At 36.2% G+C, this 27525-nt stretch overlaps 1 protein-coding gene across 1 annotated transcript in view; it reads left to right on the top strand.

Annotated features, from left to right (window-relative positions):
• Positions 1 to 8412: 8412 nt before the first annotated feature.
• Positions 8413 to 27525, top strand: part of LOC113490121 (centrosome-associated protein CEP250-like) — a 26925-nt gene continuing 7812 nt past the window's right edge. The window contains exons 1-5 of the mRNA XM_026866386.1: positions 8413 to 8435; positions 13093 to 13194; positions 22833 to 23033; positions 25099 to 25203; positions 25951 to 26078. Of these exons, the coding sequence (XP_026722187.1) occupies positions 8426 to 8435; positions 13093 to 13194; positions 22833 to 23033; positions 25099 to 25203; positions 25951 to 26078 (546 nt within the window). The 5' untranslated portion in view covers positions 8413 to 8425. The remainder of the gene's footprint in view (positions 8436 to 13092; positions 13195 to 22832; positions 23034 to 25098; positions 25204 to 25950; positions 26079 to 27525) is intronic.

Raw genomic sequence — 27525 nt, 5'->3', positions numbered from 1 at the left:
CTGGCCTTTGCAGCAGCTAAATCTGGGTGCTGTCCAAAACACAAAACCACAGAAAAAAGTCACTGCAAAACTATGTGCTGGAGAAAGCAAGAGCAGATTTCAGAAGGGAAAAGACAGTGAATGAGCATGCCATGGTAGTTCTCCTCCCCTGTCATGGCCACATCCCTCACTGTAGTAAATTGTCATAAATCTTTCAGGATCATAAGACTAAAATGTTAAAAAAAATTAAACCTCAGTTACTCCCTTTGTATTTTGACATGTCTGATACCACTTCAAAGTGAATATATTAAGACACATCTTTGCTCAGTCAAATTTTGAGAGAAAAAAGAGTGGAGAAGAGTCAATGTGGCTTCCACGCTTCACTGAGCTCTGATGGCTATTAGCTGTGCTTCTTCTGCACATGAGTCTGTGGCAGAAATCGTTCAGGAATAAGACATATCTAAAACTTAATATCAGTACCTTTTTTTTTTTTTATTAGTTATTTTTTTTTTAAAAAACCCGAAACACCTAGAAACTGGCAAGCTTAATAAAAAGGCAATAAATGGCACTTACATAGTTAAAAAGAGGTTGAAACATTCAGATTAAACTGTGAAGTTCAAAGTGAGAATGGTTTGCACAAGATGAGGAAGTTTGCCAACCTGCTAGAAGAGTTCTTCTGCAAGCACTTCCTCACTAAACCAGCCAAACACATTTTCCAGAACATGTCCAGCATAGCAGCACCATGCAACCTATCAGTAACATCTCAGATTGGCCTGGTACATGATGCTCGGTGGAGAAATACCACTTCCCACAAGCACTTGCAACTAGCAGATCAGTCTCCCTGTTGACTGTCATCCTGATTTCTGCTGATCTGGACCTGATGCAACAGACTGGTACCTCCAGAATGGGAAAGTATGGCTGACTTGCCTCTCACGAACACACATGAACTGCAGTCTACCCTTAAAACCCAAGTATAGTAATTAATAAAGGGAGAAGGAAGGGGAACAGACTGATGGATAGCCTTAGAATGGACACAAATTTCTCAAATGTAGCACATCATTGTATACACAATCCAGCATTGCTTATGACTTTCTCTGCTTAAAAAAAGCTCTGTAGAAAGTTTGGGCCCTAAATGCAGCCCCCCCAACAGGGCTTGGTTGTGGGTGCTGGGAGTAAGCTCAGGATCATCACAGCCAAGGAGTCCCCATCCCACCTGGTGCCCACTAGTACTGTGGGAGGCAGTGGCCAGGCCACCCCAGCCTTCAGCTACAGCCCCAGCACTTGGCCCCCACCTGAGCCACAGTGCAACTGCCTTGCAGCTGGGCTGGGACTGGCTGTGGGAGCTGGGCTGGGCCCAACCTAGGTGTTCCATCTCTCCCCCTTCTCCTTCCATCTGTCTTGATCCTGACCGGGGTGGTAGGGCAGGAGGGGCTGCCAGGCCTTTTCTTGCCAACCCTGAGAGGGACCCTACCCCACAGGGTCTTGGCCCCCAGGCAGCCCCCAGCTCCCACAGACAGTTTCCCAGCACGTTGTTCTTTTCTTTTTTTTCCTTCACATTTCCCATGTTAACAAAGGTATTTCAGATATTTTCAGAAAACTGAATAATTGAAGGGGCCCACCAGCTGACAGTGATACTGTAGGTTAGGTGCCAGGTTGTATTTGGGTGTGTTTATTTAATTATAATGTGTGAAGTTCAGATTACTCCAGCCCTCCTGACCTCCATGTCAGTACAACACTACCAGTCTTATTTCACTGGTGGCAGATGTTAGCCAAAACCTCTGTTTACACTTTTTTTGAGTGGCTGTTTCCCTTGTCTATTAATGAGCATGGCTAATTACATTCTTTTTATACTGAAAATCTGGAAATCTGTGCATATCCCTAGTGCACCTAGCTGAGTCTTTTGAAGTACGGAAATAACCTAGAAAGCTGTGTTACACATGCTCAGACCATCTTTATAAGCTTTTGGTGTTTTCTCAGTAAAGAAAATAGTACAGCAGTATTTATTGCAGGCCTATAAGGGTATGAATCAGTGTGTTACAAGTATTTAGTAAGACATTCTTCCACATTGACTCTTTTTTCTAATATGCTTTCTCAATAATTAGACTATTATCCCATTTTCATCATAGCAATTTTTCACCTTTTTTTTTAATTGTATTGTCTCTCAGACCTGTGTTTCCCCTTTCAGAGTGATCTGACATGACAGCATTGGGCTACAACTCATTGCAGGAGCTGCCTGCATTTGCTTTTCCTGTCTTAATGGGAGGGGAGATGACTCACTGTCTTCTCTCTTCCTGAAGCTGGAGTGAATCACTCATCTGACCTACAGAGCTTTATTGTGCAAAATGCTTACATTTAAAATATGTAATTTATCTGGAGGGAGCTTCAGTGTTTATTGTTAAGTTTTTAACTATAACTCCATCATTTGTTTCATAAAGCTGGAACAGTTTGTGTATTGTTTATTATTGACCTAGTATTGTTTATTCAGAAGTGGCAAAGCACACAGCTATTGTCTTAGTATAAATGAGACAAAAATAAACTTTTTTCTTTTATACTCAATGTGACATCTCTCAGATACTGCTAGTAATACTATTCTGATACAATGGTCAACATAGTGTGGAATACAGGTGCTGCTGAGAGAAATTGAAATGTTCAGTAGAAATAGAAAAGAAAAATACCCCGTTTCGGTAAACTGTCAGATTTGACCTTGCCAAATATTTCTCTTGAGGGTTGTGATAACAGCTCGAGTGGGCAGATGGAGTTTCCCCAAGCAATCTGTCCTACACAAGACAACAGCAAAATAAATCAGGAATTTTGCTGGAGGTTGGGAGAAAGATCAGCAGCCCTTACACCTATTTTAAAGCTGATTCCCTCTCTGCTGCGTTTGTTCTGCCTGGGATGCCTTAAAGAAACTTAAGTTTGGGGGTATGTAGGAGAGAACCATTGTACCCACATGCAGCTAAACAACCCCAATTTACAAGTGAACTTCAGATTACCTGTGAGATAAATATTAAGGGGAAATTAATGCGAACAAATTGAGTTGTTATGAAATAGCATTATCCTACAGGAGTTCCTAAGTGCATAAAGTCTGACAATACGTCGTAAAACAGAGCTCTGATTGTTTATTTCTCACCAGGACAGTCAACTATTTTGAGCCAGCTAATAGCAAACAAGAACCACCTGGAATCTGTCTCTCTAATCTTTTGCACATTGTGACTTCATTTATCTTCAGTAGGTTTTATCCAAATCCCACAAAACTGAGGAGAAATACATTAGTCTATTCCCTTAGACAGCCAGGACCTGCAGGGTAACCAGCTGTACTCAGATTTCAAGTAATAGAGACAATGATATGGATTATATAGTTCTAAGAGCATGTAATGTCACAGCTGTATGAGTTAGAGGAGTCCTACTGAAGGATAAGACGTTCCAGAGCAAAGCTATTCCAGAGCAAAGTTATTCCTCTAACATGTCTTTACCAATTCCTGTACAAATTCCTGGTTTAGGCAGCATGTCTCAGTTACGTTACTGAGAAAAATATATTTTCTACATACTCCACATAATGTACAGTGCCTTCACGTACCTTCATCTCTTCCTTTGACATTACAAATGATTACATTTCAATGTCAGTGAAATCAGCTATGCTATCTATTTATTTGCACCTAATCTGCATGATAGGTCCATCTGGAGTCAGACTGTGATTTTGGGTATCCTCATGATCCTATACCATGGGCTGTGTGGCACAGAGCTTCAACTCTGGACACAAAACTTTTTTAGTTTCATTCTTAAAGAAAAAAGAAAAAAAAAAAAGGAATTCATGAGACAATCAAAACTGTGTAATACCTCTTACGGCTTCTCTGTTGAAGGATTTATATTCATTAATGTATTATTACCCATTCAGATTATGTTTCAGCTACGGACCTCTCTGCAAGCTTGCAAATAAGGAAAATATCCATTTGTGTCTTGATTCTGATTCAAAATAGTTAATAAATATTTTTGAGCAATTTTCTAACTGGGATTAATTGTATTTGGTTTTGTGTTGCACAAAATATTTATCATTCACCTCTGTCTTTCATTATGGGTTAGTCAATATTTTGTTAGTGCCTCATGAAATACTGAATTGGCATTGATCCTTTGGCAACAGAACCTCCATGCTTTAATCAAACATACACCTGCTTGTATAATTAGCTCTAATACCTACACTTCACTTAGTTGCAGTAAATACCTTTCTGAAGCTCCAGATATTTCTGGATGTGTAAAGGGATTTTCTGAACCTCATGGTGAACCAAAGATTATCTATCCAGAAGGCACAAAATGTTAGTGAACTGCCCCTTACATAAAGAAATAAAAAATAGCCTATTCTGTACTAGGAACAGGCAGAATAGGTGTGTGTGAAGTCATGCCAAGATTTTTAGGAACTAGAAGTCCCATTCAGCTTAAATGAGCATAAATTTTGTCACTCATTTTAATGGAACCGGGAATTCGTTTTAGGGGTGCAGATTGAGAAACACTTCTGCAAGCTTTTTCAACTTGTCAGACTGCCTTCCAGGCATGAGCCCTGACTCTGCTATGGTTGTGTGCCAACGTAATTTATATAAGGAAAATCTGGACCTTCTAGGAAGCCTCCAGGAAAAAATCCTTGGAAACCCTGGTTACACAAATCCTCCTCCATATCACAGTAGAGCAAAACAGACCTGTATGACGATGAAGGTGTGACAAAAATAGTAAATCACTGGGGAATATATAACTCAGTACCCATGCATTGGGAAGTCTAAAGGGACAAGGCAAAGAAGTAGGAACACATAAGCTTTTTACTGTCCTGTACATCTATAATGCTAATCAGAGGATGTCATACAATAGAAGGAAACACAAATGACAGAGCTTTACTTTAAAAAAACTGAACAATGTATGACTACTGTGGAAAGCTCAGTGGTGTTAATGGAGAAAAGTCTTGTGAAAAAAAAAAAACAAAACAAAAAAACAAAAAAAAAAAAAACAAAAAACCAGGAGAACTGGTGGCATGTCACAACTGATCCTAGGAGTGGAACTGGGCAGTGTCTTCCAGTGATACTAAGAAGCAGGATAAGCAGTCCTCTGTATCTTAAAAGAGACTGAACCTTGTAGCAAAATTATGTCATTGTAACTTCAAAGAAATGAGACAAAACTAACTAGCAAAACTTAATGAGCAGAGGAACTACCTGTGGTGTTGCAATGTGTAGGTTAAATTTATCAGGTATTAAAGCTTATTAGCTGTTCTGAAATTGATTTCATTCTCCAAAGTAACTTTACACATACTGCCATTTCTGGGTTCTGTTTTTCCTTTAAAGAAAATTAATGTATTAAACATTTCCAAATATATCCTTAGCAAACTTTGCTGATTTTGTTGTTCCTGTATGTTGAAATGAATACCAGTGAGTGATTCTATTGGCACTAAACAACCAGATTAAAACAATAAAGCATATTTTACTCCCTAGCTATAATAATGAGTGAGTATCATATTCTGAAGCTTCAGAATCACTTCAGTCAGGCTGAGACCTGTTCAGAGTGGTGTAGCCTTGGCTTGGCTCCCACTACCACACAGAAACAGGAATGACATAAGAATAAATTGTTTGGTCATAGTCTACATTCAGGGTGTGATAAGAAGAGTCATAAAAAAATGAGGAAAAGAGACATTCATTTTTCTCTTGTAATATCTGTTCCCAACTGTTCCTATTATTAACGGAGAATTGTTGTGGTTAAAAGTTTTCCAAGATAGACTGCATGTTACTATTTCACTGAGTTGTTTACCTGCCAAAATTAGGAGTAAAATTTCTGTGAAGAACAGACAGAACTAACTCATAATTAGTCAATGACTACAAAAACCGATTTCCTGCTATGGAACATTAGAATAGCTTCACCTCAAACAAAATTAAGCTCTTCCTGGGCTTTTGCCTCAAATCTTCACAAAAACAAGGTACAGATAGAGAACAGTCTAAACTGCAGCACTCCATCTGAAGATATACTTTTTCTGACCTCCTCCCTTTCATGTGTTTTCTGCTCGATTTAAATACAAGCTTGTTGACTTTCATCAAAGGAACTTGTATCCAAGGGATTTGTTACAGACTTCTGTATTCAGTTGTTGAACAGCATTGCTTGATGTGTTTCCAGCTAAAAATCCAGAAAACTCCTGTTTCTGTGGTTTTCCTTTACTGAAATCTGGATTGCTTCAATGCCATTGATGCTTGGGAAGAAATACCACATAGAACACAATAGATGACATGATGCGAGTCATAGTTATTCATGAGAAATTTTAAAGGGTTTAAGCTTGTTTCTATTTCAGAGAAGAAACTTTAAGGCATGTTTGTATTTGTTATAATTTGTCCCATTATAGAACTGCCTAAAGGTACATAACTCAGAGCTTGATTTGAATCTGAGTTTCCTCAAAGGGAAAAGGTGCAGATGTGACATTTCAAATGTGGCCCAATTCTATACTACACTAAATTATTTTTCCCTGAAGCTGCTACAAGGTTTTCAAGAAAATAAAAGTTATTTGGAATATACAAAGAGGAACATGAGATTCCCAGCTCTATAAATTTACTTTCTCATAATTATGCATGAAATTTTATTTATACCAAAATACCAGAGGCATGAATGGAATAATGAGACACAAGACAATGCTGGTTTAAGAAAAAGACATATAGTGTAATTAACTACTAAAGTGATTTTTTTGAAGTGTGGTTTAAACAAAAATGTAAAGCACAATTGTCAGGTAAAGATTCTTCCTAACATAAGCCTGATAAGAACACCATCCAGAATGAAAGTACTAAAAGGAGTGATCCTGTGGCACAGTCAATCTGTTTTACTGTGTTTGTTTAATAGCTAGCACAGTCAGGTTCTAAGGCTACTACACACCCCTTAAAATATTAAGTAAAGCAAAAAACGTTGCAGTGTATTAAAAAAATGGAAGTAGAAACATAAAGTACCATAGTTAAATATAACTTGGAGCCAAGTCTTTTTCTTCTTTGCCAGTTTCCTCTTTTTAGAAGTAGCTGTAGTTCTAATTCTATGTCATATATCTGTCAAAAATAGTTTTATTTTTATAAGGTTACAATTTTTTAAAATCAAATACCCTCAGTTGTTCAGATGGTTGATTTTCTCTTGTTTTTTTTCTCCTTTTCCATTCTTCTCTTTTTCCCTCTGTAGAAAGATGGGGGGAGGGAAAAACAAAATCATACCTTTATATTTTTGATTTCATAAAAAGAAAAATCACATAAAAGTTATTTTTAAATAAGGCAAGTACTCTTTCAGGGAAACCTCTTATCTAGGTCCCATATCATGTTATATCCTTCACAGCTTAGTGAAGTTATTAAAAATATCACATATTCAAAATAGAACACTAGAGAAACTAGTCATACAAATTAATTAGTTGTGGATTATTTGGAAGAAGATTGCCAATGAACCTGCTTCTTATAAACTCACAGTGAAACTGCTTGTTGAATTAGTGATACCAAAAGCCTTCCTTTTGGACAACAATCTAATGGCAAGCTTTTGTTTTTAATCCTTTTTAAACATAAGGGTGGGGTGCAGAACAGCAGTAAAGGAAAAATCCTGAGCCACTGGTCGTGCCTGCCTAAACTGGACCACACCAGCCTGTGAACGGTTTATTCTGTATTTGCTTTTGCAATTGCTGAGTAGTACTTGCTTCTCCCAGTTCCTGCTGCTGTGTTATTCATATTAATATAGGAATATATCATAAGTTGTGTGCCTGGAGTTATTCGAAGAGAACAGCATATTTGACTTAATGTTCAAAACAACCTGCCTGTCTCATTAGCTGAGAGCAGTCTCAGCATAATGGTATTGGCAATGATAAATGTGCCTTTTTACCTTTAATTAGCAAAGGGAGAGAGCAATACACTTCCATGAAGCAATCCTCCAAAGCAGGGCAAACATTGCTCTAATGTAGTAACAGTCCCATCTGGAAGAACTTGATAACTCTGTTTATGTGAATTTAGGGTTGAAATTGCATAAAACCCCTCTTACATCTTTACCACTTTCACCACTACTGGAAGTGTAACAAGTATCATATTTCACATTCTTTCAGCTGAGACAAGGAAGTGCAGACAATTGTAAAATATTCTAAAGGAACCTTTCGAATATTGCAAGTAGTTGTGCTTTCAGGTATATAACATCAGCCCGTATCTTTTTTCAGCTATAATGTCTTCTATAGCTTACAGTTTCATCTAGTAAGTTTTGTTCTCCTGGCAAAACAGACATTGCTAGCCACAGGAAACAGTGAGAAGAAACCTGATCCCTATCTCCCAATTTACTTTCAGCAGTTATCTTGTTGCCTAGTGAAACTCGCATTTTTACAGATTAAATATTTATGTGCACAGTGTGGGAGGCTGCCAGAAAATACCAGAAGTTAAGTCCCACCTCTGTGGAAACACTGACCCTGAGAAACAGACCGATTACAATGGATGAAGGTAATTTTTTAGGACATAATGTTTATTTAGAAAAAAAAAAAAAAAAAGTTTATGTACCTTTTATTATGGCACACAGTCGCTGAGGTGGAAGAGTGGAGCCAGGCCACTATTATATTAGACAAGCTGAGTGAAAAGTGTGAAGAGGATAACCATCTATTTTTAACCTTCTTAGCTGAAAATAAAAGTCAAGGTAAAAAAGAATCCACTGGTATTAAGGACATACTAAGAGAGCTAAACTGTTTACATGGCAGAAAGATCCACAAGTGAATGAGTATAATTTTGGACATAGCTAATCATTTTTCAAAAGCCATCTTGCTAACCTAGGAAAAAATATATTTGAATACTAGTGACTAGTTGGAAAACTGTGTATATGTCTTCATAAATGTTTAGAAAAGTGTGATAAATTAAAGTCTTCTAAGTAAAGCTGCTCTTGGACTTACAAATATTTTGTGAATTTTAAGAAAAAAAAAGGATTGAGTTTTCATAGATCAGGATGATAGTATTGTTTCAGCCACAACAAGTGACCATGTGTGCTCATGTTTATGTACTGTGTCTCCCTTTAGGCATATCATTGCAAGAAATAAAATGTTAGAAAATGAACAAGAAAGAGAATGATCAAAGTGCTAATGAAAGTCACTTCTGGTGAAAGACTGAAAAGTGGGTTTGATGGTTTAGTGATGTAAGAAACTAAGTTCTTTCTCAGAACAAGTTCAGAAGTCTTCAGAAGTCTTTAATTTGGTGGTAGGACGAGAAGCAATGAACTTAAGTGGAGGGAGGGGTTTTTTAAGTAACATTTTAATTTAAACAAAAAACATGTTAACTAAAAGGACATTTAAGAAGATATTAGATAAGTGGTAAAAAATAGCTTAAGTAGGTAGTCCTACTTTCTTTACTATGATGTTTTTTATGTAGGAATATTTTTTAAAGGTTTAGACCTTTGCTGAAATTCTCCTGTCCCTGATTCTTATTTCTTCTCTGAAATCTTAATACCTCTTTTCTGAAAATAGTCATTTGCAAGGCATATACCAAACAATTCTGCCTCAAAGGAGAGTACATAATACCACAACAAAAGGGCAAAAAATGTTATATTGCCAAATTTTGTGGGTTTCCTACTAAATTTTCCACAGAGATAAAATCTATCCCAACTGTGACATCTTAAAATTGTTCTTAAATTGCACCTGTACTCTTAAAATGACTTTTGTTATGTTGAAGATCTCTTACAAGATACTACTATGAGTGTTCAAACTTCATTTTTTTTGATACATGGGCTGAGGTGGCCATATTTGGGGCTTAGCAGGTAACCAAGGTTGGGCCTCAAAAATTGAAATATTCAGCATCTACAGTCATTTTTATCTTGAGACTTTTACTGCATATGCTTTTAGGGATTTAGATAAGTGAAAGCAGAAGGCCAGATTCTGTATTTTTCAAGGGTGTATAATTAAAGAATAAATGAACAATTATACAAAGCCTATAACAAAAGCAGGATGCTTTGCCTTTCCCCACCTTAGGGAGCAGGCTGCTGAAAAGCTGTATGAGAAAAAGATGAGGAGGATTTGTGGTTTTTTTCAAAGCAACTTGCAGATCCTGTTCATAAATATGAGGGAAAAGTCTGCTCTTACCTAATATTAATGATCGCATTTGAACCCTTCCCACACATATTAGTAAAAGTAATTTTTTCTCAGATGTCAAATATACTTCTCAAGCATTATGGTTAAAATTTAAATGCATTACTAAAGATTAAAATTAAAGGAAGATTGCCATGGCTGATTAAGAGACAAATAACAGTCCATTAGTGGGACATTGTGATCTGTTTGTATTCTCAGACAGTGGACAAATGAATGAGCAAAGATTGGGAATACCATGGAATACCAAGTCTAACCAATATGAATGGATTAACTATGTCTATAAATAAACATACAAATGCACATCAGTTTCCAAGGAATTAAATCTGAATTCTTATCTTTGCTCCAGTATACCTTATAGTATGAAATATGTGCCTTCTACTTTCAAGAGGAAAATAGCGAAATCATTGGCAAAATACAGCAAGAGAAAGCCTTGTTGTCTGTGATAACAAGCTCTAATATTAACTGTTGACGTCAAAGTTTTGTTCCTATCAACAATTTATGAATAGATAGCTTCTGTATATGCTCTTGTTCATGCCAATGCACTATATAAGCATAATAAGGATTTTTTATCTTAAAAGGAGTAGTCAACTGACTAACTGTAACCTTCTCTCACACCAGAAGTTAAGAACAACAAGTTGATTGTCAACTCTGTTAGGCAATGCCATTGGGCAAGGCTGTTGCTTAAGGGAGTGTAACCTGAGAACTTTAGAGGAAGAAATGTGGTTTGACCAGAGTGACTAAGAAGTTTGCATAATGCATTTTCATCTGGAAAAATTCTGAGTTGTAGCTTGTGACAATATAAACAAACCTCTACTTTCAGAGGATGAGATCAAGCTGTGGAAGTTATCCTCCTCAGAGAATTAATCTTCATATTAACAGTACAAAGGCTGAATTTGTATACCAGCAATAACTTTTATAAATGCAGGCTTAAATATTATAGAACAAGCTGATATCAATGTGAGGAGCCCTCAGTGAGAAAGAAGAACCAGACTACTAAAACCTAGACTACTAAGACTAGGTAAATAGGAGAGGCAGATGCTATTCCATCCACTAACAAGAGAAGGGGCCCCAAAAGGCCCATTTCCAACCATCCAGCTATAGTGAATATTGCAACTACATTCTGTTACTTGAGTGCCTGTATAAGTGATCAGCAGCAGCAATAAAAATTACAATTTCCAGTTTTTTGTAAGCAACATAAGCAACAATGTGGTCTTGGCTATCAGAGCCCATTTGTTCAGGTCATTGTGAGAACAGTTATTCTTTATCCACATGAAGCTTCAGACTTCATTTTCCACATAAAGGGGGAAACACTCTACATCTGCCCAAGTCAAAGAAGCAGTCTTCTCTTTCACTGTGGCTCTTCTATTGAACCATACTTTAAAGACATTCCCACCAAACCCTGAAAGTCCTCTGTCTCACTGCCCTTGCCTTGAATCAGAGCACAGAGGGTAGAACAGGTTCCATTCAGTCCGCTGATGCTTTTAATAGAAAGCGTAGAGTGTGCAGTTATATTATGGATAATACTGAATATCAGAGAATCTGTGCATCGATAGAACACTCCTGTAACAAGCAGCAATAAAAAAGCTTACTCTCAGCCCCTCTGTACAGAGTTATTAAAAGAACACTGGTTTTATATATTTTATATATATATATATGCTTCTGTCATTGCAGACAGAGCCTTTTTTTGAGATACAGCTAGCTCCCTAAAAATGAGTGGGTAAAATTAGAGGTATTACAATACAGGGGTGGGGCCCAGACCAAGCACTAAATTAGTTTGCCCCAACTGTTCCTCACAAATCACAGATTTCAAGAAATTCCTAACCTGGTGTGTTTTGAGAGATTACTGTGAATGCTAAAACTCTCTTCACTATTTTGGCATTTTGATTAAAATGCATACAAAAGACACACAGACTGTTAAATACTATTAACAAGAAACATACATAAAGATATTCTTGCTTTTCCACTTTCTTTTTCTGCCATAGCCTAGAGATTCTGCCATGCTTATTGCATAGATAAATTAATCTGTGTGGGCTTTATCATACTCATTTAGTGAGGTGTATGAATATTTAACTGTGTGCATCACTGATTTAAATACTGCATTTGGAGAGTAAGGAAAGATATCATACAAACCTGGTTTATTTGTCCACCCCTTTACAGAAACCTTTCTTTGATGTCTGGAGCACCTCTTGGTAGAATAAGCTGTTCCTTGTGTTCCAGTAGCCCCCAGCCCTGTAACACAGTTGCAAAACTTACAGTTTTAATGAATTACAAGTCTGATGATTCACAGAGACTTTCAGAGCCCCATTATCTGAGTTGGTCTGGATTGGCTCTAAGTATAACCAGAAGCCAAGGAAAGTTCACTCTGATTTGAGAGTATATGACTGTTTTAGCTGTTTCTCTGCATTTTATATGACACAGGATACAACACTGGTATTTCAGTTAGTATTAAAAGTACCAAGATTCGTTAGAATTTTCTGTGCAGGGAATCTCCAGAGGAGCAACCCTGTACATCTGTGAGATGACTCTTAATCCCCAATATCCTAAGTATTTCTACAGTGATATTTTTCATTTGAAAGGCATTAAATTAATTAATACAGATAGCTGACAATACTTTACCCCACACTGTGGACTGAATACTGAGACATTATATTAAAACTGGACAAAAGATATAAAAGTTCTGTGTGAGGCTATTTGACCATGTGCAGAACATGACCATGCTCTGTCAGAATACAATGACTGATTTTAATCTGTCTTTATGAAGATTTTCTTTAAATAATCTACTTTAAATACTAGAGAGTAGGATCTTCTGCTTTTACTATAACATGCTAAATAAGTGTGCCTGATGATCTTTCCTAAATTGGTTTAAATGCATTGCTATCTGTACTATGTATATTAACTAAATATATTTTTTGTTTTGTTTTATTTTTTTAATAAAAAGCCTGACTAACTGTTGGAATAAGAATTATTTTTTCAGAATATGTGATTTGATGTTTTTTTTTTTTCTATTCCTGTTTGGGGTTTTGCACTTTTAGACCAGTATTCCTATCCTGAAGAAAGTGTTCCCCTGTCATCACAATCCTGGTTCTGGAAGAAGAATTCTGTTTCTCCTGCTGCTAAAAGCCAAAGCAAAACAGGTAATATTAGCCTTTTCTATTTGCAAGCATTTGCACACACCAAATGTTTAGAAATCTATTAAAAGGCATATGGCACAACTATAATGGAGGTGTGGGGTTTTACTAATTATCCAGCAAACTTTTTAAGCAATAAGATGTAACACATTGAAGTGCAGCCTGAGAAAAATATGCCAAGCTGTCCCAATTGGCTGATGGCCTGAATCACTCCTTTCAGTAGCTAAACTGTAATGCCTGTTTGCTCTAAGTGGAACTGGGAGCACCATCTCAGACCAAATTGGAAACCTTTGATAGGCCACAAAAATGGGACTATGGATTTGAGGCCTCTTGTCTCTTAGACTAGAGGTAGTGTGGCTGAACCAACAGCACATATCTAACTTTTAGAACATTACTGATACCAGTCTGACTTTTTTATACAGCTCATCTATTCTGTCCTAATTAAAATCCAGGGGGTTTATTTTAAATCCAAGCAAATTCTTAACCATTCTCTTTTTCTATTTCAATCTGGGGGTGAGAGGGAAAAAGAAAAGTGCATTTAAAAAAGTATGCTCTAGCTGTGTCATACCCTTGTGTAGTTTCAGATGTAACCTTAGAATGACACTGACTGGCACATTGGCATTGTGATAGATCAAGTATCTTTGAGATTGGATGACTAACGGGGTAACTTGTCCTGCTGTCCAGGGCTTTAGGGTATACTACAGTAGTCCCTGGCCCAATTGTTTTCATATGCCAGCTAAACCTTTGTGTATTATGATCAGACAATTTTGTGTTAGCAGTCACCATGCAGCCTGAGTGGAAAATTGACTCTATGAAATAGTATCTGTTTCAGTGACTAAATGCTCAACTTGCTGCAACTAGTCAACCTAGAGGGGTCCCTAGGTTGTTTTAGGACAGAACATGAATGTGCCTGCCACCTATGTGAACATCAGTAATACTATTGCAGTAGCCTTAAAACCATAAATAACACACCTTTTAAACACGTTACCCCACCTTCCCCCAGGGTTAGTTTGAGACCTAACAGTGACTCCAGCTGTAGAAAAGTGACTGATCTGCAAGGTTCAGAATAGTTTAAAGAGGAAGATGCCATACCTCTGTTGCCAAGTCATGCTACTATTTCAAAAACGCAGAGAAATTTTCATGGGGCTTTGCCATTTTTTAACTCCATGAAACTAAACTTAAATACATACTAGTAAAGAAAATACTTGCATCACTTTTCTTTCTCTCTTCCAAAGATGAGATGATGGAGACACTAGAGATTCTTTTAGGTCTCAAACTGATATTTCATTCAGTAGAAGTAATTCAAAATACATTGCTTTGTGGTTAGCAAATTTCCAAACTCAGGAAATAATTGCCTATTAGCTTTACAGGATTCAACAAGGTCATCTGCATCAGAATCTCAGAGATGAGATGCCAAGACATAACTACATTAGTCCAGCTCCTACTGAACTCAGTGAAAACTGAAGTTACTCAGGCTATTGATGGCTAAACTTTTAATTCTATAGGAAATTTAAGTAAACCTCCCAATGATCCAAAATCAGGGAGCAAACAAAGATATTTTACTACTGCTTTACTTGTGGGTTTTCTCTCATTTAGATACAAACACGTTAGCCTGCTGGAAGTGTGAATCATGTTATTCTGATTACTTCTGCTATCTGATCCAGAATGAAATCAGGAAAAACCCTGTGAAATTAGAACTGACTCTTCTGACAAAATTTTCACCAGAAAATGTACAAGGAGAGTGTCAATTTATCAAAATCAGAATCTTGTGTGGGGATACTGGACATTAAACACATAACAGAGTTCATAGTGGACCTAGAACAGAAATTGTTATCAGCACCAAAGAGATATCTACTCCAAAATGTACATTAGTCAAGAAGTTAAGGCAAGCAGTTACATTCTTATTCCACTGCAGATTAGGAATTTGAATATCAGGTTATGCTTCAGTGGTTTAGCACACACATAGGAAAGTTCAGCCCCATGGCACCCCTTTCTGCATTTCTTCTCATGCTAAAACTTTCCATGCTGTGCTGCTTGTCCATGAGCCAATTTCCTTAATACAATGCAGCATATGAAATTTTCTGAAGCTAGCTGCAACAATGAAACATGTGCATAGGCCTGAGGCAGGTTCACACAACTGCTGCTCAGATGTTTGTATTATGGGGCAACCACGCCACATAGTGATTTGCTAGTGCCTTTTGTGTACTGCTTATGATCATTAAAAATACAAAAAAAATGTAACTACATGGGGACTACGTGTGTGCATGCTACCTCAAATTACAGCTACTCTTACCTCAAGGAAACTGCAGACCTCCGTAGCTTTATACACTATCTAACCCCAGAGCCTCTATGCTTTTAAATCAAAGCTTGTTTCAGTGATACGGTTGGCATGCAGCATTTCTAGGCATGGAGCTCCTATTTCTCAAGGTCTGATCCTGTGAAACGTCAATTACTATTGAGAATCTGAGCATAGCAGCATTTTGAGGAGATTGCTCGGATGTGCCTGTAATTATATCAGAACTGGTTATTTCATATTACCCCTTTTCCATTCAATAAACAGACAGATAAACCTGGAGTTAAATGTAAAGACCTGGATTACCATCCATCTCTGGTTTTCTTGAATTTAGTAAATATATTGTACAATTCAATAGGCAATGGAAATATCTCACTCACAGAGAATGAGAATTTTTGTCATTTTTCCTGACTAGGAAAGAAAAAATTTCCTGAAAGTAAACAGATGATATAAAAAAAGATCTGCTCATAAATATTTATAAGGGTATGTTTCAATCCAGTGTTGGGGGAGGTTTTAATATGATCCCAAGAGCAAGAATAAGACACAAATGAGGTCAAATGCATACTCTTAAAACAGTTTTTTATTATTAAAAGTGAAGAGAGGTAGTGATAGGAGAGAATGAAAGGAACAGACAGAAATTGAGCAACCGTGAGGAATAGAGTTGCAAGAATAGTCACCAGCATGGATCCAACAGCATCCCATTGGTCCTCAGTCTTCAGTTCTTCGGCAGTGTGTGCACACTGTGCGAAGTTTTCCATTGCTTTTTAAGTTCATCATATCAGCTGATTAGCATATCAGCCCACCTTTAGATTTTTTTTCTGTGGTCACAGAATCATAGAATCATCTACGTTGGAAAAGACCCTGAAGATCATCCAGTCCAACCGTTAACCTTACACTGACAGTTCCCAACTACACCAGATCCCTCAGCGCTATGTCAACCTGACTCTTAAACACCTCCGGGGATGGGGACTCCACCACTGCCCGGGGCAGCCCATTCCAACACCTAACAACCCCTTCTGGAAAGAAATGCTTCCTGACATCTAGTCTAAACCTTCCCTGGTGCAATTTGAGGCCATTCCCTCTTGTCCTATCCCTTACTACTTGGTTAAAGAGACTCATCCCCAGCTCTCTGCAACCTCCTTTCAGGTAGTTGTAGAGGGTGATGAGGTCTCCCCTCAGCCTCCTTTTAAAAAACCTGGTCCCACAGGTTTTTGCTGCCTCTGGCTTCTGGGGCAGAAATGCTCACCTATTATCGGTTCATTAGCCATGCATGCATGGTGTCTGGTGTACACAATAGTCACAAGTGGCTACACGATGGAGCCACTGATAAACATAGACTAACATCCTTAGACTAATCCACAGGCTGCAGCTAGTTATTGATGCTTGCACAGACAGAAGTAAGTTTTGAGAGTCATTTGACATTTCAGTTTCTCACATGGTAATGGCAATTTTCTCAAAAGATGCTAATGGAGCCAAATAAAATCATATTAATTACTGTATCTGGACTTCATGACCAATGTATATTAAATTCTCATTTTTGATATTTATAGTAAAGGAAAAACAAATATTAACTAATTAGTCTCAACAGATATCAGTCTCTTCAGGATGGAAATTATGCCCCTCTCATAGCCTTCTGTGTTTTCCCTCAGACTGTAACTGCAAGCTATTATATACAGTCAGAGCAAATTAACTCTAAATTTATGTTACACTGCCTTCCAACAGAGACTGGATTGAAAACATTCACAATACTGCAAAAACATGTTTCCATCTACCATCTTTTTTCCACCTTTTTTTCTTCCTCTCACAAAAGGAAGTGGTTGATGGAAGAGACACAACAACACATGAAGGTCACCTGTTTAGAATATTAGTCAATGTTATCTTGAAGATTTTGATCCTATATTGAAAAAAATAGATTTACAATATACAGGATTCATATGCATGTATGCATTATCCAGGGTGTACTTTTGGTACTATGAAAGTACTACAATTTTTTCTATAGCGTTTTATTTGGACTGATTGCTATTATCTTGGCAGTTCTGCAGGATACACAGTTTTGAGGTTTAAGTCTGTATTATCTCCAATAACTGAGTATTGCTGGATGGTTTCTCCTGACAAAAACAAAACAAAACAAAACAAAACAAAACAAAACAAAACAAAACAAAACAAAAAACCCAAACCATTAATTATTAGTCAATATGAAATTAAAATTCTATAGAAAAACTGTACTGTTGACTGTAATTCTGTATTAAAAAATACCATTCCTTTACTCTTAACAAGAGTAATTGGGCACAACTTGCTCTTGCTTGTCATAACTTGTCTTTTCCTTTTGGCAGAATATTCCTGTAACTATTATAGCAGCATATATATCTTTCAACTAAGTTACTGTCAAGGATGCAAACCATAAGGAATATTTCATGACTGCAAATAAAACAAGTGCCAGACCAGTTGTCTTTGCTCTGAGATTCTCTGAAACATTCTATTTATGTAATGACATACCACATGGCACATCTGCTTTGTCTTTTCTCTCATCTGTTTTCAGGAAGGACTAGTTATGAGAAAAGAGGAAATTGAGAGTGCAGTGCAATGACTTTTTTTATGCTTTACTTTGTTTTGATCACTTAAAAATGCAGATTCTAATATGCAAATACTTACACAACATTATGAAAATGTGTCCTTAGAATGCAATATAATAATAATAATAATAATAATAATAATAATAATAATAATAATAATAATAATTATATAATAGAATTGTGTCTTTCCATGGTCGCATGCTTTGATGTCTTTATTTTTTTAGGAAAAAAATTCTCTGACACTGGGAAAAAAAAAGATAAAAGCTATGAGACTTTGGAGTTACATCCCCCAAAATAAGTGGTCCTCATCCATCATATTTGCTTGTTTTAAGCAGCATTATGAAGATACTTCTCTTTCTGTCCATCTTTCATAATTGCTACTAGTCAATTCTATAAAAAGAAAATACCACCTCCCACCCACACCCCCCACCCCCGTCACAAGGCAGTTTATGTTTGGGCAAATCATAAAATAGAAATCACTGTAGTAAATAAGTAGCTAAAGAGTAAGACATGGGATGTGATAAACCGATGAGACAGACATCAGAATTTGTGATGAACACCTCTGAATGTTAGAGCAGTAAATTTTATTGAAGTTGGCATGAAGCAGCACAGAAGAAACATGAGAGGGGATAAACCATTTTCAGCTACAACTGTATGTGAAGAAGATTGTTAATTCTTAAGCATAAAATATCATCAGAGCATGGCCTACCTATAAACAAAGCATGCTATAACCCAGGAGACTGTTCCTATTTTAAATTATGATTTTTAATTAATAAAACCCCAAAACACTCTGCATTTCCCAGGCATCACTTTTAAAGTATAAATTAAGTATAAATAAATTAATATTATAAATTCATCTTAACCAAGCAGATATGTTTATCAGCATAGTGTGTCAACTAGGTCCCCTAACCAGTCCAGTAGAGGTGTAGGCACAGACAATTGTTCACTTTTCTTCCTGTAATAGATGGCTATACATTGATGATTTACATTGAGGATGATTGATCATGTTTTCCATGCAGACTGCAGAGGCACATGTTTAAACTTCAGTATGAGGATTATGAATGTGAGAATATTTTGTGTTTCTCATCAAATATTTAGTAATACGTACACACAGGACAACAACCAGCTGACACTTGAAAGAATGAGTGACAGAGAAAAAGTGCTGTGTGCTGAATTTCCATGGATGGAAGACACGAATAAAGTTCCTGTGTTGACAGAGGAACTAAAACTTTACATGAAAATTAAAACTTATATGTAAAAATGGTAGTTCTCTAAATTTCAGAAATAGTCTTGGACATGGAAATAGTCTGATCAGGGAGTTAAAACTGAAAAGAAATAACATATTGAGAACCACTCTTGAAAGTGAAGGTGACATGAAAATTAATCATAGAATGGTTTGGGTTGGAAGGCACATGTGGACATCATCTAGTCCAACCCTCCTGGGGTCATGGGGGATTCTATTAAACCTTTTTAATATCAAACAAATCTATTTAGGTTTAACCCCAAGGAATCTGTTTGCCTTAATTTCTGAAATTACATGTCTTTTTACATATGAGATAATATCTCAAGAAGGAAGGGGTTGTAAACTGTAATTTTCTAGAATGATCCAATCCCCCTCTCCAAACCCCAAAGCTAGTTATGCTATGTCTAAAATACTATAAAGAAATGACAGCAGGTTCAGTAAAACTCAAAAATCTTCTATTATTATGGATTACTGTCTGAACTCTTACTATGCAGATGAAGCAGGTATTTTCTCACTGATTACTAGAAGCATCTGCTATCAAAAGTCCTGTTCTGCAAGATCAGCCATAGATATTTATTTCCAGAAGTTTTTAGTGGAATCCCCAATTTACAAAAGAAAGGTCTGAGTAGAGACCACTGTCTGTAAAAATATGTGGGTTTCTGTTTATATGGTGATGTTCCTTCCAAGTACAAAGATACTTATCTAATGAATATCTTAGAATCTGAAAGAATTGTACTAGATGCCTTCTTGATTGGTGAAAGTCCTTTAATTTAGAAAGAATTTTGATCAGGAGATTTTCTGGGAATTACTTCTGTTAGATTGCAGGCCAGTTGACCTGGCTATAAAGGAAGGACTTCCAACCTCAGTCAAAAGAGGTAGTAACCTGATTGCATGAATGAAAGATCATCAAAGTTCATTAGGTTTACCTTTCCTTTTAAAGCAGGTCTTACACAGTGTCAAGGACTTCTCTATTTCTCTCACTCCCCCACCAGCAGGTATGCTGGAGGGTCACAAGGAGTTGGGAATGGACATAGCTGGGACAGCTGACCTCAGCTGACCAAGGGGATAACCCATGCCATATAATATCATGCACAGCAATAAAAGCTCAGAGAAAGGCAGAAGTGGCAGCTTTTGGAATTATGGCATTTGTCTCTCCTTACAAGTAATGAAGCCCTGCTGCTTTCCTGGAAATGGCTAAACATCCGCCTACCAATGAGAACTAGTGAATTAATTCCTCATTTTGTTTTGCTTGCACATAGAGCTTTGCTTTACCTATTAAACCATCTTTAACTCAACCCATAGATTTCTAACTTTTACTCTTCCAATTCTCTCACCCATCCCACTAGGGGGGAGTGAGCAAGTGGCTGGGTGGGAACTAGCTGCCGGCTGGGGTTAAACCATAACAGAAGGAACAGAGTTTTGTGCTGTTTCTTTGAATAGTGCTGCTGAGCAAATTGATTGGGGAAATATAATAAAAGTACCCAACTGCGATAATGGTGGGAGGGAAGGATTAGTGAAACCAGCCTGATCTTTGTTATAGTGCAATTATTGCTATTACATGTATTAAACTAAAACATTATACAATTATCTTGAGGTTTTGGTGACTCAAAATCACTAGGAAAAACAAACAAACAAACAAACTCCCCCCAAAAAACCAAAACACAAACAACCTCTAACAGCAAATGATGTTTCTTTTATGTTATTGATGAAAATCCTATATGATTTTCTAGAAAGACAAAGGTAATTAAGGAAAGAAATTCACTGCTGAGCTTAGTCTGTCTAGGGGAAGTGATAAAATCTTGTAATGAAGCCCTAAGAGACAAAAGTTGTCTTCCTAGGAATTTTGGTCAACAGTGATAGACTGTTTTCATGTCTCTAAAAGGTCTTAATTTCTTCCACTTATGTTTAACGAAGACAGAAAACACAAAGAGAGGAATAACTACTTATCTACCTTGCTAAAACATTAAAAATAAAGTCTGTTGTCATTGCAGCCTGCTGTGCAGGCTACAGCTGAATCTGAGTTTAAGCTACACCTCTGCATAAAATGGAGACCTGTCATCATTACAGGATACACTGAGGTATGAGGGTAAAATGGCAATCTGAGAACATATTTGCAAGATGAAGTAGTGAGTGGTATTTTTAACAACTGCTATGGTGTGCTGTATTTCAGTGTTCTGTAGGCACATCCAATAGATTCCACTCTGAAAAGAAAAGCAATAAGGCAAGAAAAAAAGCTAATTTAATCCCTTATGATTTTTTTTTTTTTTTCATATGGGAAAGGAACTCAGGAATAGTTAAAAAACAGCATTATGAAATAACGCAATATTGAGCTTTGCCATGAACTTTATTATCCATTTGAGCTAAGAAGAAGGTCCAGGTGAGGATCCTTTATCCTTAGAAAGCACAATCCCTCCTCAAGCTGCATTTCTCAATCTGCAATATGAAAAAGTTCTGTCAGATTCATTAGATATGTGCAACTTCAACCAATCCAGGTTACTTTCAGTAATTACTTTGCTAACATCATAATTCTTGAAGACCTCTGTTACTTCTGGAAGTATAATTTTAAGTCTTTCAAAGTGTGCATAAGCCAAGTATTTAAAGACTTTACGGTTTTTAACGCAATGGTTACCAATGGTGAGACCCATAGCCAGATAGCTGGAAACTCTGTAATGACATGAGTTCTGTTGCTGAACTTATAGTCACCTAGATTTTGATTCCTGTATTTGTGTTCTGATTGCTTCCTGAAAAACCTATCTTTTGTATTTCAGGTTCAGAATCAATTATGTATTTTCTTACTCACATGGGAGTTTATATCTAGCTGCTCCATGCACCATGAAGAACTGGAAAAGCAGTATATTTTTCTATGGAAGTTATGAGTCTGGCAAGGAAAAAAAAACAAACACAAAACAACAAACAACAAAACAAACAAACAAACAAACAAATAAAACCAACAAAAACAACTTTCCACTAATAGATCTTTTGGTTTATTTGAAATTCAGCAAAAAGAAAAACTTTTTGTGGTGATACAGTGGAAACTGATCATTACAGGGGAGCAGACATCTTAAAGAGATCCAGAGTTATACATGGAGTATACATGGAGTATGCATGAGTATACAGTGTATACATGGAGTAATGTGTTTGAGATGTGTTTTTGGGTGGAAGCTACAAGAGTCTTTGCAGATTTTATTCAGGGTAGATAGTGAATTCTGAAAACTTTATTTCATGGACCTTGATGTGTTTGCCAGTTCAGCTAAATCTGAAAGTCAAACCAAGATTAAATCACCAAATCATGTTAGATTTCAAATGAGACAGAAAGAAAAAAACCAATACTATGAGTTTGTTCTGACAAATTTCTAAGAAACTCAACCAGGTTTACTTCTAAATTGGCTGACAGTGTGTACTACTTTTATTTTAAATTCATTTTGGGGTGTGATCTTACAAATCTGGTCTTGTTTCATGATATCTGTTCTCAAACCTCTCAACAGAATACATCCTCGTAGTATTTTATATAAAATTACTTTGTTTGTTTTTCCAGAAGCTTGGTTGCGAACAGTTATCCCTCCAGGCTCTCAAGCGCCTGAAGATTCAGTAAGAATTGATCCTGAAACTAAACCGCAGGCCACCATTCATTCATCTGTTGCTCTACCAGGCAGCATTATTGATTATTCAGAAGAGATACAAGAGGATCCTTCATGTATGATTAAAAGTGTAATGACTGAAGAAATACCTGAAGAATGTAAGCAGTACTTTGTGCCTCAGGTGTTCAGAAAGAAAGTGTACTTTGTTGTTTTCCACAAAAAAAGGCAGATTGGTACCCCATTACTCTAATGTAGTTTCACAGAAGCAGAACTACTTAAGCATTAGAGTTCATATTGCATCATCTGTGCTGCTATAGTTTGAATATGGATGAAAGTGAGTATGAGCTAAGTGGGAGACTTCCTGTCACAATTCAGCGTATAGGTAATGGAAGTGGTCCTCAAGCTCCTCATGTACAGGAGATGCCTAATGACTTTATACACAATAAAACCAATGCCAGCAGAACTGGACTAAATTTATGGTGTGTTCTGTAACTTCTAAAAAAGGTGTGCTTCCTACCAGACTCTAGTCTGTGCTACATGCTTTGATTCTAGTTGTAAAGTAAGAAAGGAGAGCCATATGGTTTGAGGAAGTTTACATTTTAAAGGGATTATACTTCAAGATACTGTGGTGTTTTGAATGCCTTCTGAGAGCCAGTCTGACTGATGACATTGAAAAGAAAGGGAAAGAACTACGATAGGTGTCTCCTCCCTGCTGTACCACAGAGTTCTGTGTGCGTTCACTCACATGAGTGGTGTGAAAAGGTATACTCAGTAGTTTTGGGAGATACACGCTCTACGAGATGCTAACCTAAAGAGAACACATATAAACTGATTTTTAACATTCATTAATTAACTTGTAGGAGATAAAAATATAGTTTTTCCCTATGGACTGCTATAGATTGACAGGGAACTTTGCAGTCGTTTCAGCAAGTAATATAGTAACACATTTTGACTAAAAGGAAACAATATCTGTATGTCTGTTTGCCATTAAGGGCTTAAGACTAACCTTTATCCTAGACAGAAAGGTAGACACTACACTCTTGACCTGCAAGCATTGATGCTCTGGTGGCTAATTTTGCCTAATTATGTGAAGTGAGGGGCTTTTTCAAGAACAGCTATGGCTTCAAATAGTCTCCAAGGTGGTGGGAAGCACGCCAAACATGAACCAAAAGGATGTAGATGTGAGAGGTTAAGTCCTTTAAGAAGTAGCTATTCTGTATATAATTTAATATGCATCCTTCACTGACATAATTCACAGAACAAAAACTGAGAGAGAGATATTGATGCAATGTATAGTGACAAAAATACTGAATTCCAAAAGAAGAATAATGAGGTAAGGGGACTCTTCTCAACACATTTATTTAGTTATTTTCTAAATCATCTAAACTGGCTTTTGCTGAACAAGACTTTCATGACTATATAGGAATAGGATCTGGTGATTCTATTTAGTAGCTGGATTGACTGTTTTAAAACATATGTTCTGTACAATATGTCCAATAAAAGCAATGTGAAGAGACAGATATTTGGTTGTAGAAAATCACTGCATCATGAAAGTAGATTAATATTACTTCAGGATCTCAGGAAAGATAACTATACATTTGGATTTCCCCATTAGAAAAAAAAATCTTAATTTCTTATAATTGTTTTGACCAATTCAAAGAGATAGATTTCTTTCAGACACTGTTCTCCCTTTCACATCAGAACATTTGAAGTTACTCTCATTGGCTGTTGTGACTTGTTTTTCTCTCAGAGTAGGAGTGATGTACGCATCCAGAGCACTCATTAATAAACCTCAGTCAGATATATCTCATCTAACAATGCAATCCATCCTCACCCCTACAAACACGCACACTTATTTTCAAAGATATTGGGAAAAAGACAGTTTGTTTTGTAATTTTTTCAAAATTACATTTTGAAAAGGTTTTGACAGAAGATGAGAAACAAGTCTGGAGTACAGCCTTTGTATTCAATATTTCTCTATCATCAGTATCAGGTGGAACCATTCAAGTCTCAAACAAGTACTACATCCTTCTTATGCTTGTAGCTCTCTCAGTGATTTCCCAATCTCTTGTTCTTTTGTACCACTTTTACTGATTTAAAACTCTTTTTGGTCCCAACAGAATTCGTGTATACCACATCTAAATCAAGTTAATTAATGAATCAAGAATTCAGAGAATTGCAATAATTTTTCCCCTGATTTTAGCACCTAAACTTTGTTAACAGATGGAGAGGGAAACTCATGGCTCCATAAACTTGGAATTAATATAAACAAGTGGTCATTTCTGAATTCCCTGTTTGGATGGAGTGAAAACAACGTTCTAGAAAAAGGTATATTTATATAGCAAATATTGTTCTTGCTTTCTGAATAACATAATACATTACATAAATGGGAAGGTTTGCGGTTTTTTTTCTTTTATGTGAGCTCTATTTGAATGAAGTTGTGTAGTTTGGATTTCTGACTGAAGCTTAGATTTATACATGTTACCGTTCTGAATAATCAGATCCGTCTCTTTTGACCTTATACATTTGTTAGTTAATTATGATATTAAATTAAGGCTTATAACACCCCAAATAATTTTCAAATAGGAAATCATCTACTGTGTTAAGCAAAAAAAAAAAAAAAAAAAAAAAAGAAGAAGGAGGAGGAAAAAAAAATGTTTTAATTCAACAAAAATTTAAAATTTTAAAATTTTATATCAAAAGGCAGTTTCAAGGAGGCTTTAAAGTTCCCTCTTCTTGGCCATGATAAAACCTATTTTTCTTAAGATACAGTATATTTCTGCATGATTTTTTTTAACATAAGTTTCATTTTTAGTTTAAATGACATAAATATAAGTAATTAATATGACAGTAGTCATGGACTAGTAATTGTCAAACCACATAATTATGTTTGATGGTGTACATAGATCAAAGCTGGATAGTCAAAGTTACTAAATTTCTCCCAAAGTTTCATTTTCTTTGTTATCAGAAGAAAGATGTTTTAAAACCGTACTTGATGTCTCTAATAAAATATCTAGAGTTACTGTGCATTTTAGGTCTATACTTCAAGTGGATAAAGCAATTTTTGTTATATAGTAGATCATGTGAAGACATCTGGAGTTTGTTCTGATGCTGGTCACAAAGCAACTGAGCTGGAGGAATGTACAACTAAAGAAGAAATACCATATATTCCATACAAGTTAGCTGCATTATATATCATCAAGGTAGAAAAACAACAACAACAACAAAACCCCACAAAACCAAACCAACAAACACACCTTCCACCCCAAATAAAAGCCCCAGCATGAATTAATTATTTACAGTTTAAAAATTGCCAATTGAATTGTCTCTATTCGTAGGATATACTAAACAAATTGTAATAATTGTTTTCATCATATGAATTCAATTCACAGCAAGTTTCTTCTTTGCATTTGGGAGCCTGCACTTAAATTTTGAATGCTGACAAAAATACAGATATTAAAATGAAACTGTCATCTTAAGTGCAGATATTATATTGCTTAAATTTACCACCCAGTTAGGTGTCTAAAGATAAAGAACTCTGTTGTAACTGTACATGGAGAAAAACCTTGCCTTCCTGTATATTTATCATCATGTTTCCTGATTGTTGAAAGTGGCTTTTGACTTGCAGTGTGAGGTTTTGTTGCTATTGCAATATTTCTGGCACCAGTAACTATCATAATTTTGGATTTTCTGTTCAGCCAGTTTACTTTAAATTTTGCATTATCTGTGGCTATGTGTGTGTGTGTGTGTGTATGTGTGTATATATATGTATCTCTATATCTCCTGGTTTATTGGTTTAATTTGTTTGTTTATTTCATAAAATATGCTCTTGTATTCTTGTTCATTTATTATGCTTCAGAAACTTTCTATGGTAACTTCTGTGGTACAGGCTACAGAATTCCTGAGCTAGCTGTAAGATACAAGTTCAAATACCTGAAGCAATCTAATTAAGACAGCTCAAAAGCCTGTGGGTGATAAGAAGCATAAACCCATCTGGGTCTTTTCAGCCTCCTCCTGGAAGAAGCTTTTCTTGTGTCAACCTTCTAATCATGTCTCTTTAAAATTCCTCTACTTCTACAATAGTGTTTTTGGTGGAGGGTAAATATGACAGTATATTTGAATACCACATTGATGCTTTGCCACTTCTATATCATTTGAAATGTGACAGTGTCAGGTGGTAGAGATTTTTCACTCCCAGATTAACTGCTTGTAAATACTCACAAAGATTTAATCTGTTGTCATATAAATATCAATGCTACCAACCACAACTCTTAAAATAATGCATCGGCCACCACAAAAAAAAAAAAAAAAAAAAAAAGGGATTTTTTTTTCAGTTTTATTTTGGCTAAGCAGCTCACCGGCGGCAGAATCTGCATCATATTAAGTTTAAAGGAAAAACTGAAACCAAGGAAATGTCTGGAAAAGCTCTAGATTTTTATAATTAATATATATATATGTTTATTTTTGCTGCAATTCATCCAGCAGTATCTCTTAGTCTCATTTAAGACACACAAGTATCAGTGTTGTGTAATTTGAGATTGCACCTACCAGGCTAGTATGTCAAAAGCCGACAGCAGAAACTGGGATGAGATAGTGGAATTTTTCCTTTGTGACTATTATCAATTGGATTAGAAAAAAAAAAAAAAAAAA

Source organism: Athene cunicularia, assembly GCF_003259725.1.
Source record: "Athene cunicularia isolate RWA chromosome Z unlocalized genomic scaffold, athCun1 chrZ_part2, whole genome shotgun sequence".
Lineage (NCBI taxonomy): Eukaryota > Metazoa > Chordata > Aves > Strigiformes > Strigidae > Athene > Athene cunicularia.
Note: the sequence above shows the minus strand (reverse complement) of the source record. Positions and strands in the feature narration are given on the sequence as shown.